This window comes from Etheostoma cragini, chromosome 2, assembly GCF_013103735.1.
Source record: "Etheostoma cragini isolate CJK2018 chromosome 2, CSU_Ecrag_1.0, whole genome shotgun sequence".
Taxonomy (NCBI): Eukaryota; Metazoa; Chordata; class Actinopteri; order Perciformes; family Percidae; genus Etheostoma; species Etheostoma cragini.
In genome coordinates this window covers 19,230,664-19,242,459 of record NC_048408.1, presented here as the reverse complement: position 1 = coordinate 19,242,459, position 11,796 = coordinate 19,230,664, and the positions used below count along the sequence as shown (strand labels likewise).

At 39.4% G+C, this 11,796-nt stretch overlaps 1 protein-coding gene across 1 annotated transcript in view; it reads right to left on the bottom strand.

Moving 5' to 3' along the window:
- LOC117951692 (alpha-1,6-mannosylglycoprotein 6-beta-N-acetylglucosaminyltransferase B-like) overlaps positions 1 to 11,796 on the bottom strand; it is a 117,102-nt gene that overhangs the window by 58,251 nt on the left and 47,055 nt on the right. Inside the window, exons 2-3 of the mRNA XM_034883522.1 lie at positions 10,344 to 10,494; positions 2,429 to 2,538 (exon numbers count right to left, since the gene is read on the bottom strand). Coding sequence (XP_034739413.1) covers positions 2,429 to 2,538; positions 10,344 to 10,494 — 261 coding nt within the window. The remainder of the gene's footprint in view (positions 1 to 2,428; positions 2,539 to 10,343; positions 10,495 to 11,796) is intronic.

Below are 11,796 nucleotides of genomic sequence, written 5' to 3'. Positions count from 1 at the left end.
CCCCCCCCCCCCCCCCCCCCCGCCCCCCTTTCTCTCCGGACCAACATATATTTGCCTTTTCTCTAGCTTCTGTCTGTTTCCATTTACCTAATGTAAAAAAAGATTCTTTTCCACATAAGTCTTCCCCTGGGCTTCTCTCCTACCATTGAAAACATGGATACTGAGACACACACCGATTACAAATATGATTATAATAGCAACCACTGTAACAACAATTGGAAATGTGGTCAACTAACTAGATAAAAAAACTTTACTCCTGTCCCTGCAAGACAGAAAATAAAAAGGAATTTCTAATCGCTCTCTCTCTTTCTCTCTCCGTACATGCCTGACCGCGAGATAAATAAACTGCCACTGAGCCGTATGATAATAAAGTCTGCCAGCAGTGTTTCAATTCATCTGTGATTAGAGAAAGCAGCAGTGTTTTCATTTTGGCATCGTCCCTGCAGATGCAGTGGGGGGAAAACAAAAGGAGATGCATGCTCATATATTCTCAAGTAAAGACTTGGGCAATTACCCTGAAGAAAAAACATCAGAGAGGAGAATCAGAAGGAAAGAATAATCATAATGGGGATTAAATTATGAGTGTGTGCCAAACTGTCACAAGTTAGTGTTATGTAGGTTTTGATGAAAATGTTCAAGAGCAAGGGTTGACATGGAAAACAACAGGGTTGGATCAGATTAGATTAGATTATACTTTATACTTCCCACAGCGGGGAAATTCCCTTATTACAGCAGCATTTTCTACAATGAAAGCAAAACAAACACACAAGTAAACACACAACAAACAAGCAAACAACACACAATGAGCAGAATGTGTGGCTGAATGTAAAGTGGATGGAAGCAATAAAGCAAAGATGAGATCTACAGAGATGACTACGTTGTTCTGCATGCACAACCATCCACGTTGACTTGATTACGAACATTTACCCCTTTAACCTTCCTTAAAAAAAAAAAAATCAATCTGCTTTTTCTGGTTTTAACTTTTGTGAAGATAAACAATGCTAGAAATAAATGCTGCAAAAGGTCAACTCTCAGATCTTAATGATTTGGGATTTTGGGGTTGATGTTTTTAATAACCTGTTTTTACCTTTACTGCTGTAATGCGTACATTGTTACCATATAGTTCTTTACAATTTTTGTGTGAAGAATATCAAACTGGAACAATCACCTGCTGACTGTGGGAAAGTGTCAAAAATAATTAGTGTCAGTAAAATAATCAGCTAGAGATCCTAATTTAAACAAGTCTGTGACTGTGCGCGTGTGTGTGTTTGCAGATCTGTTTTGTATTCTCTTCTGTTGCTCAGCAGCAAAACAAGTTTAGCTCCAACACAAGCTGACAGCTGTGAATGAGTCCAGCTGTGCTTCAAGTTGAACATTACTGAAGAATTACATTTAATCAGGTAGTAGTAATTAATGTGTATTATTCTGGTTTGGGCCTTTTGCTAACACATGTTTTTATACCAAATTTGTGTACTCCAGGTTGGTGCTGTGTAGTACTGTGTACAGTTTATTGCTCACGCCATACTGTATGTGCGGACACTTGTATCGGATATCTACCATGTGTGGACAATTCCATTTTTATTGTGTATGTTTATTTTTTTAGTCACTATCATAGATTACGTTTACCTTAAATGAAATGTAATGTAGTCTTGTTTTGCCAAACCCTCCTCAACAGTGCTGCGAAGGATGGTCTGGCTAGTCCACATAGCATTCCGGGATAGGAGGAAACATGCTCTGGTTTATTGGCATGTCTTGAAGCCAATCACAATCATCATGAACGGCACTAAGCTCCGCACGGAGCCGCTGCAAAATAGCCTTGGGTAGGAAGTAGTTTTGGTGGAACCTGTACATTCAAAAGTTGTTTTTGTCGTGTTAGAGTTTAGACAGATAGTCTAGCTAGCGGTCTCAATTCACCATGCAGGGATCTGAGGAGCAGTTGAAGGGGAACTATGCAGTTTGTTTACCTCAATTTTCCTTAACTGAACAGCTTTGGAGCCATTGGAATGGTTATATGACTTTTTTCGGAAGGAATGGTGGTCCTCTCGCTCCCCCCTTGCGCCCGGGGGCGGAAAAACAACCTTCGCAACTTTGGGTTTGAGACTAGATACAATGTAACAAACAAGCTGCAGAGGATGTGCAACAGGACTACAATGTCCATGTGTTTTCGATGAGTGGATTGGATCAGATGTATCTGTGTTGTGTGCATAAATTATTCTTGTGATTTAATTGTGCTGTATGTTTTATATGGCATTTACAGTATGTAAATAAATCTTCACACAGGGACAATGAAGTTTGTCAGATCAGCTGCTGCATGATTACACAGCTCAAGAGTCAAACACTCACAACATTACTCACTTCGTTCGTTCGTAAAGTAAAGCAAGGGCATAAAGGTATTTCACACTGATGATGTTGAGGATGGGTACTTTACCTCTTCCTTGTACAATGCTGTTTTGCAGTATCTGCTCCACCCTGGTGGCCATGTTGGAGACATTCTGGGCTATAGCTTGGATCCTCTCTACCAGACTGGCAGGTTGAAACCTACACACAGACACGAAGAGTGAAGAGGAGATAAAGGAATGCAGAAATGAGAGGTACCCTCACAATGCTGTCACACAATGTAAATAAAAAACCTCTGCATCAAGTGGGACATCAAATTCCCAACCTCTTATCACCCATTATTTCTATCCCAATGGTGTCACCTCACTCCAGTCATGGGCTAGTCTCTCTCTTATTCAGTTATTCCTGTCTCAATGTTGTTACTACCTCTTTTCCTGTCTAAGTCTTCTCTCCCCCTCTGCTCTCTTGCCTATCCTTCTCTGCTTCCCCTCCCTGGCTTTTTCTACATCAACAGATGTAGAAGTGTTAGTGGGAGATACAAATTGTTAGACACTTGGTTGGAGCGTGAAATAGAAAAAGACCTGCACTGTTAATACCACTTTCTCTGTTGGGTGAGAGACTTCCCATTCACATAATAAGAAGTGTATGAAATGTGGGTGTTTGTTGTGTGTATGTTTGCATCTGTTTGTGGGCTCATTGTAGTCTGTATATTTCCAAAGCATCTGATTACATGATTTTACATCTCACAAACCCAAGCCTGCGTACACACACATGCTCATGCTGCTGTGCCCATTATGTCCATTCAAATAACCTGATTTCAGTGTGCATTGTGTGAGTGCCTTCCTGTTTCTCTGTATTCTCTAATCAGCAGATGGTATTAACTCTCATTAAAGCCAGGAAATTAAATACAGAATAAGAACACATCATCAGAGTGTGATCAGAATTATTGATATTGTGTGTGTGTGTGTGTGTGTGTGTGTGTGTGTGTGTACACACAGGAAGGAGTGCAAGACTGCTTAACTGACTAACCGACAGCAGCTGCATGAACATTAATTAAAAAGTCATGGGACCAAGGGCCTAATGCAGATAAAGTTTGTTTGTTGCTTTAAAAAGTAGAAGCAAAAAAAGGAGACAGCCATCAAAGTCACAGGGAGTCTCCATGCTCCATTAAAAGCTTTGTAAGTGTCACTTCTTAATGTTGCTAAGTGTGTTTGCGTCTCGTTTAATATGTTCACTACAACAGACAAGTACTTATTCTCTACTGCATGTATATTTCAGGGGCAACAGCTGTCTTCAAAACCTGAAATTTGCAGAAACAATATTCATTATTTCCTTTTGATCACCGCTTTTAACAGATAAAAACAAACGTTTCTGACCCCATGCTAATAGATGCCCTTCATTCAGAAGCTACCTTGTTATCCTTTTATTCATAATTTAACTAAAATTATTCAAACTTTTGATTTCTATTTTGTATTGCTACAATGTTTTTTTTACTTTCTGTGTGTTTTTGTCTTGGGTTTCTGTTTTATTACTGCACAACTAATTATCTCTTGGGAAAAAAACAAAGCGAGAGTTTAGCATAATATTTAAGTCCTTGAGAATTCAGTTAAGCATTACACTCCATCCATCAATCCTTCAATTTTTATGCAGGTCTAGGGCCATTGTTAAAGCAGGCTAAGTAAGATAGAATAGACGTCCTTATCCGCACCCATATCCCCGGGGGATCCAAAGATACCTTCACAGCAAAACATCTGCATTACATGCCCAAACCACCTTAACTGACCCCCTTTAATGTAAAGGCCTAGATGTAAATCGAGACATTTGCGTTCAGGCTAAGCTCCCTCTTCAACACAACAGTCTGAGGCCTTGCCTGCATTACTGCTGATGCATCGCCAATCTACCTTGATCAATCTCTATCTCACCCTCAGTAGCAAAGATTATTTTTAGGGCATTTTAGGCCTTTAATTGACAGGACAGCTGAAGACATGAATGTGGGCAATTCTCTTTTCTTCTGGCAGAGTAGCGTGGCCCGGACTTGGAAATGCTGACCATAATCCCTGTCGCTTTACACTCCGTCCAGCATTTTCTCTAAGTGACTTCTCATTTTCATACCAGCTAGGGATATATAACAATATCTCACCTATAGACTCTTGCAATGTTGGATCTTTTTATTTATTTATATATTTTTTTCTCCAAAAGAGTAACTGTGAATTTCATCATTTTTTTTAGGTGTGGTTCTTTAATGCCAAAAATGGCCTTCCCCTCACCAAAAGTTAAATCTCCAGAGTGTAAATAAACCTTTTCAAACATGCAATGCGTTAAAGCACCCTGAAACATTTCTCAATAAAAGCATCTGAAGGAACTAATTATTATTTTACTCTTACAATCCACGCAAGTGAGGCAATTACAGAGTACAGTATGTGTTAGTGAAAGTTATTACCTAATATTGTCTTATAATGAGAGCCAGTATTATACTACAGAAGGCTATCAAATTATATGAAAACATTAGTATTATTGCATGGAACATTTCACAAAAGTTCCCAGCTGTTAAAGATAACAGCTACCATGGTACCTATCTGATAAAAGTTGCAATGTCTTTAGCTTGAAGGACAAAACCTTTGCTTGGTAAACTGAGTAACCCCTGATACTATAAAGCTCTCTTTGGGGGGGCTTCAATGTGACTGCGCAAGTTGGTCTCTATAAGACTTGACCTTCTAATCTGAGCTCCTATGTCTATTACAATGTGAACTCATCCCTAGAGATGAACAGAAAGAGAAGGGGAACGGAAGTATCATAGAAGGACTAGGGCAGAGACACGGATTAAAGACAGAAGGAGCAGAGAGGACTGCACAATGAGATCCAAAGAGACAGAGAGAGAGAAATATACAATGTGAGAGTCGTGGCAAAACTGGAGCAGACAGAAAATAATGAAAAGGACATCCACCATAGCCACAGCAAACAGACCAAGAGTACCAGGGGGACCATTGTGTTATTACTGTAAGAAAGAGAAACAATAAAATAAAGTAATCATCTGTGCCTTTGTGTTAAAGTCAACCGAACAGCTTGACTGAAACATTTAACAATGACTATGATCAAAGAATACAAGGATGTACATATTTGACGGCCAACTGTTGCGCGCTGCTTGCAATGAAGCTTTCTCCCTTTTGATGAATGTAGCCAGTTTTACAAATGAGGGGAACAAAACAAAAATTAGGAAGAACAAAGAGAAGACAAAACATGGGTAAAGTATAGGGGAAAAAGTGACAAGAGGAAATCGACTGATGGATGCCAACCAGACGTATGAACACTCTGAAAAGAAGAAACTGAAAGAAAGGCGCTAAGAGAAAATCCATAATAAATAGAGGGAGAGTTTCTAAGGATACAAAAATGTGTTGACATCCTTTCCTTATCTCTCTTTCTTTCTCACTTTCTATAATGAGCTCATCCTCTTAAGAGACGAGGACAGTTCTGGCAGCATCCCATCAACCATATCTGTCCAGGGCAGGAGATGCATGTGACAAGGCGTCAGCATGAGTGTTTGTTTGCATGCGTCGACCTTTTCCACCCCATGCCGTGGTGTTATAACATTACACTCAACAGCGCTGACTCCCCTCCAATGCTTATTTCCACACATTTACAAATGCAAACACACATGCATGAATGCACACAGATGCACTCACCAACTCTGATTTTTCATGTAAAGTGGTGCACAAAATTAGGTTTGAAAAGGGTTTACAATGTTGTTTATTTCTCCAACTGATCTTTGCACAGAGCGGGTGAAATTATTTAGTATGTAACTATCTATTTCGCTTTTCTGAGTAGTTCCAGCAAAGGTGCAGTATAACAGTGGCTTGAGTACTATGGAAAAGAAGGCCTCCTGTGCTAAAATATTTGATACTGACAATGCTAAGATGGGTGCTTAAGGGAGGAGAAATAGGTATAGCCAAGCCAGACTACTGACCTTTACAGAGTGTATGCCCAAGGGGAGACTTACCAATCTTTCCTCTCATCTGCTTCACGGTAAAACAGAGTGAATCAACTCTGCGTCCTTTCCCCTCCTTAGTTCCCCGCCTTTGTTTTTTCAGTTTTTTGCTGTCCCTCTCCCTCCCTCGTTATATTCCCTCCGTTTTCTGCTTTAACGAGTGGCTGCCCTATGGGCAAATCGCAAGCTAGGGACTCAGACATCAAGTCCCATCCGCCACTACACAGGAGTGTGTCAGCACCAATAAAGCTCACACAGAGATAACACCGCCCAGTGTTGTGTGTGTGTGTGTGTGTGTGTGTGTGTGTGTGTGTGTGTGTGTGTGTGTGTGTGTGTCTTCCTGTGACTGCGTGCCTAACTGGCCTGGATTTGGGATATGTTTTATAAAGCTCTCTCTTCCCATTTGCTCCACTCCCTGCTGGCTAAAATAACACATTACCACGTCACACGTACTCAACGAAATAGAGAAGGGAAACGAGAAGAGCAGGGAAACGAGTGATGGAATGAAAGAAAGTCTAGCTTTCTGCTCACTGCTTTTGCATTTCTGAGCACCTAGCATTTTTGCAAGAGCACCCAAAACGTTTTGAGTTGAAAACAACTTCCATTGTCCAACTGGATGAATTGAGAGGTGAAGGTGACTGTCCCTGCCTAGCAACAATAATATAATTGCAACAAGTTGAGCTTTTTATTTTAAATTGTAGACTTTAAAAAAAGTGTGCCCCTTTCAACCTGCAAAAGAGCACATTGTCTGATAAGAGTCTTAGGTTGAAGCAAGTTGGGTGTCATGGGGTGCCTGCTTGGGCTTGAAGCCTGGGTCTCTGCAGTGGAAGTTGAGTGTTTTTCCCCCCTAAGCTATTCAGGCACCCCAACTAAACACTAAGATAATGCTATTTCAATCATGCATGCTATATTTCACTCCCACAAGACCAACTATGTTAATAAAACATGCATACTATATACACTAATGCAAACCCTGTCAATTGATATTTTAGAGTAATCCTAAAACGTGAAAAATCCTAATCATGGAGATTCTTTGCATCTCTAATTCCCATCTCACACAATGTGAAGTCAGCATAACGTTTGTTGGCATTTTTCGATTGTACAGTAAAAATGATAATAACTAATTATAGTTTGTTAAAAGGGACTTATCATGCTCATTTTCAGGTTCAAACTATTTTCTACTAGAACATGTTAACATGATAAATGTTCAAAAACACTTACTCTTAAACTCCCTGTGGCTGCTGCACCTGTATTCACCCTGTCTGTGACAATCTGTTGTAGTGCCTGTTTCTTCAAGCAACCTTCCCAAAAAAGCACAGACTGCTTTGATTGGTGAGTGTTTCTGGTTCTTCCACATCTCTGCTCTCTCTGTTTCTCCACCCTCCGTCATTGCAGCTGCTCACCAATACACTACACAGTCAAAACTGTACCACCGAAAGAAATTAATATTTTCAACCAAGATTACAGGTTTACCTAACTTTAGCATGTAGCTACATGTAGCAGTATATCAAATGTAAACACTGCAGTAATGGGCCTGCAGCAGATGCCCATATGAAGATTTCCAATCCAAACTGTTGGAAGCAGTGTTCAGAACAGTCTGAAATCTTGGATGTAACATGCACATCCAACATGTAACATTATATAAAAAACTAAATGTGGATTTGTCAGACCACAGCACACTTTTCCACTTTGCGTCAATCCATCTCAGATGAGCTTTGGCCCAGAGAAGCCGGTGGTGTTTCTGGGTGTTGGTGATATATGGCATTTGCTTTGCAAGGGAGAGGTTTCACCTGCACTTATAGATGTACTATGTTAACTGACAATGGTTTTCAAATTGTTCCTGAGCCCACGTGGTAATATCCTTTACATGGGGTTGTTGGTTTTCAATACAGTGACTAACGGATCGTAGGTCACGGGCATTCAATGTTTTTTGGCCTTGCCGCTTACGTGCAGAGCTTTCTCTAGATTCTCTGAAACCATTGGTGATATTATCTGTAGCTGATGAAATCCCTAAATTCCTTGGAATTGTACGTTGAGAAACGTTGTTCTTAAACTATTGGACTATTTGCCCATGCAGTTGTACACAATGTGTTGAACCTCGCCCCATCCTTGCTTGTGAATGACTGAGCCTTTTGGGGATGCTCCTTTTATACCCAATCATGACCATTTAGCCTGTTCACCTGTAGAATGTTCCAAACAGGTGTTTTTTGAGCCTTCCTCAACTTTCCAAGTCTTTTGTGGCCCCTGTCCCAGCTATTTTTAAGCGTTTTACAGGCATCAAATTCAAAATGAGTGAATATTTGCCAAAAAACAATACAGTTTATCAGTTTGAACATTAAATATCTTGTCTTTGTAATGTATTAAATTGAATACATGTTGAATAGCATTTGCAAATCATTGTATTCCGTTTTTATTTTTGTTTTACCCAATGTCCCAACTTCATTTGAATTGGGGTTTGTAGATCCCATTTAAAAAAAAAAAGAAGAAGCCCCTTATGATGCAATCAGCAAAAATAAATAAAAGTTAAATCCTATCATTTGTTACTAGATTAACAACTAATGTAAAGAGACAATGCATTACATCTATTTGTAATAGATTTTTTTTGTTAAACTTTGTTTAAAACATGATAGTCACACACATTGATTTCATCGCTTGTGTTTAACCCTAATTACACCCTGAACATACCCTTTATCCACCCCATGTACCCCCTTTAAGGCACTAACTAGAAATGGATTTCTGTACAGTTACACATGCACGAACCATCCTTGACAATAGACACCCTTAACAGGACACTTCCCCCAGTTGTACCTTAAGAGTTGAACAGCTCCTCTCCACATTGAACAGCCCATTACTAGACATTGATTGCAGTTAACACTAACGCCAGAACGTATTAATCGTTCTATCCTTCTGCTCTAGCGCCTCTGCGCAGATCTGAACCTGAGCGCTTATCTGGGATCATTTAACAAGGATTGAAGAAGTGAGGGGATTTCTGTCAGTGTGTATCACTCCTGCTGCACTGAATTTAGTCAGGCTTTTTGGAAATGAAAGGAGCCAGCACGGGGAGAACGTTAGATAGGAAAGACAAATTGGATGTTTTGGTACTAACAGGGAAAGAGTGGAGTCGTTTATTAAAAGCAGTAGCAGAAAGGTCATACAATACTTGTCCGTCTGTAGCAGTGATTTTGTGGTAATAGGTAGCAATTTCCACAAGAGTCCATAAGAAGGGGAAAAAATGAGAATAAAGATGAGAGAAAAATACAATAAGGTGAGGATTAAAAACGAAAAGAATGAAGTCATGACTATAGAACAGATAGAGAGGTGATGTGCAATATGAATGACAATGAGGAATACATCTTAAATATGTCGGTGTCATCATAGTACAGTATTTCATGGCTATCTGCCATATATGGTGTCATCTCACAAAGCTCTACCAGCTGTTCTCTGTTAATACACACCTGAGCTGACCAAAGCACTCCTGATACTGTATCAGTAAAGCATTATCTCTATGTCTATATACATTTTCTTTCCATTTATAAAAGGACAAAACAACGCTTACAATATTAGAGCCATATTGTGCATTTTGGAACAATTAATTTCATACATTTATTACAAATACTCCAATTTTGCTGAAGGTTAAAAAAAACGTAATTTTTAACTTACAAATAATTATAAGATTTGTTTTTTTTTCATAGAAATAAGGATGAAGCATAGGCCATGTGGTTGCATTATTTTTTATCAAACAATAAGATGTGATCGTTAAGGTGGACACAAATTGATTGTCAGCTGTGCACATGCCATACGTTTACCATGACAAATTTGAAGCCTTACCAACTATGTCAAATATTGTCCCTTTACTATCACTACAGATGTTTACAATTGGCAAAACATTCATATTACATTCATGTTATTCACAGTTTCTAAACCAGTTAAGGTTTTTGAAAAATTAAAAGGTCCAAAAAATAACGTTGGCGGTTACGAAACAGTTAGACACCAAATTAAACAGTAAAATGTAAAGTCAACGTACCTGTTGATAGCAGAGCTGAGCTCATCCAGGCGCCTTGCGTCAGTGGTGGAGGTGTTGTCGAGTTTGGATAGGCTGTCCATCCTCTTCAGAATCACCTCCAGCATGTCACTGATCTTCCTCAACACACCACGTGACTCCACGCCTCCCAGCACTGAGAGGAGAGAGAGACATAGAGGGAGAGACTGGAGATGAATCAAAATCTGGACAGTGATGTTCATAACAAACGTGCACATTAATCATAGAGCCTGCAGCTCTTCTGGCGCAGTAGTTGGCTGTTTTCTTGTTTTGGACAACTGTCTCTAAACACTTCACTGCAATGTAGATCAAAAGCAAATTTCTTTCTGGTGTGTGCCAAACAATGCAAACATTTTCAATAAGATTTGTGGTAAAACACTCAAATTGTACCTTCCTCATGTATTGACTACCAGTGTTCTTCTAAGACATTTTATAATAAAAAGAATGGACAGTTCACCTAAAATTAAAGATATATTTTAAAAGCAACCATCAACTTCTCTTTAGTGGTATTTCTATGTTATAATATTTTTATTTTATAACCATAAATTACAAAGTGGGGCTGCAAAAGAGAACAGTATAATCTATTTTTGTCAAGCTTTTTTGTTCTTTAGTTTAATACTATTTTATTTTGTCAATCTACATTTTATTCACTCATACGCTTTGAGGTGATGTGAGGCTGTCTGGTGTCAATTTTGGCAGCTGCATTAAACATCAAGTACATGACATACACAGACCATCATAGAAAAAAGACCACTCCAAACCCCTAATACCACTTTAACCTCATGAGTGCAGCTCTTCATCACTTAAGCCGGTGTATAATTCCTCATCTCAAAAACCAAAAGTTAGATTATCTCAGTTTTTAACCTGTACATCTAAAGCTTGATATGTCATTTTCTCTGCCCTTTGCCCAGTGCTGTATTGTGCTCTCTTGTCATAAACTAGCTTTTGTTCAGGCCAGACACCTGGACACTCTTGAGTCTGATGTGTGAATAAGTGCTCACATTTATACCCTTTGATATGAGGAAAAACATCCAAGACTAAGAGTTATGAAAGCCAGAAAACTAATTACGTTGAGGCTCTTTATTTTTAGGCTCTCGTTCTGTGTGTGTGTATGTATGTATGTGTGTTGGCCAATTTATTTACTTGACCCATCACAGCACAGAGGGCTCTCTGTGGACAGAAAGAAGTGAATGTGTATGCAGTTTAGTGTGTGTTGGGAAAGAGGAATACACCATTAGCCATCAGAATTGAAAAGCAAGTCACACACACACACACACACACACACACACACACACACACACACACACACACACACAGTGTACTGTATGTGCATTCAGTCATAATGGTGCTGGAGATGCATATTATGGCGTTTTTCCACTGCTGGTAACAGCTTGCCTCGGCTCGCCTCGGCCCGCCTCGGTTCGCCTCGGCCCATTAT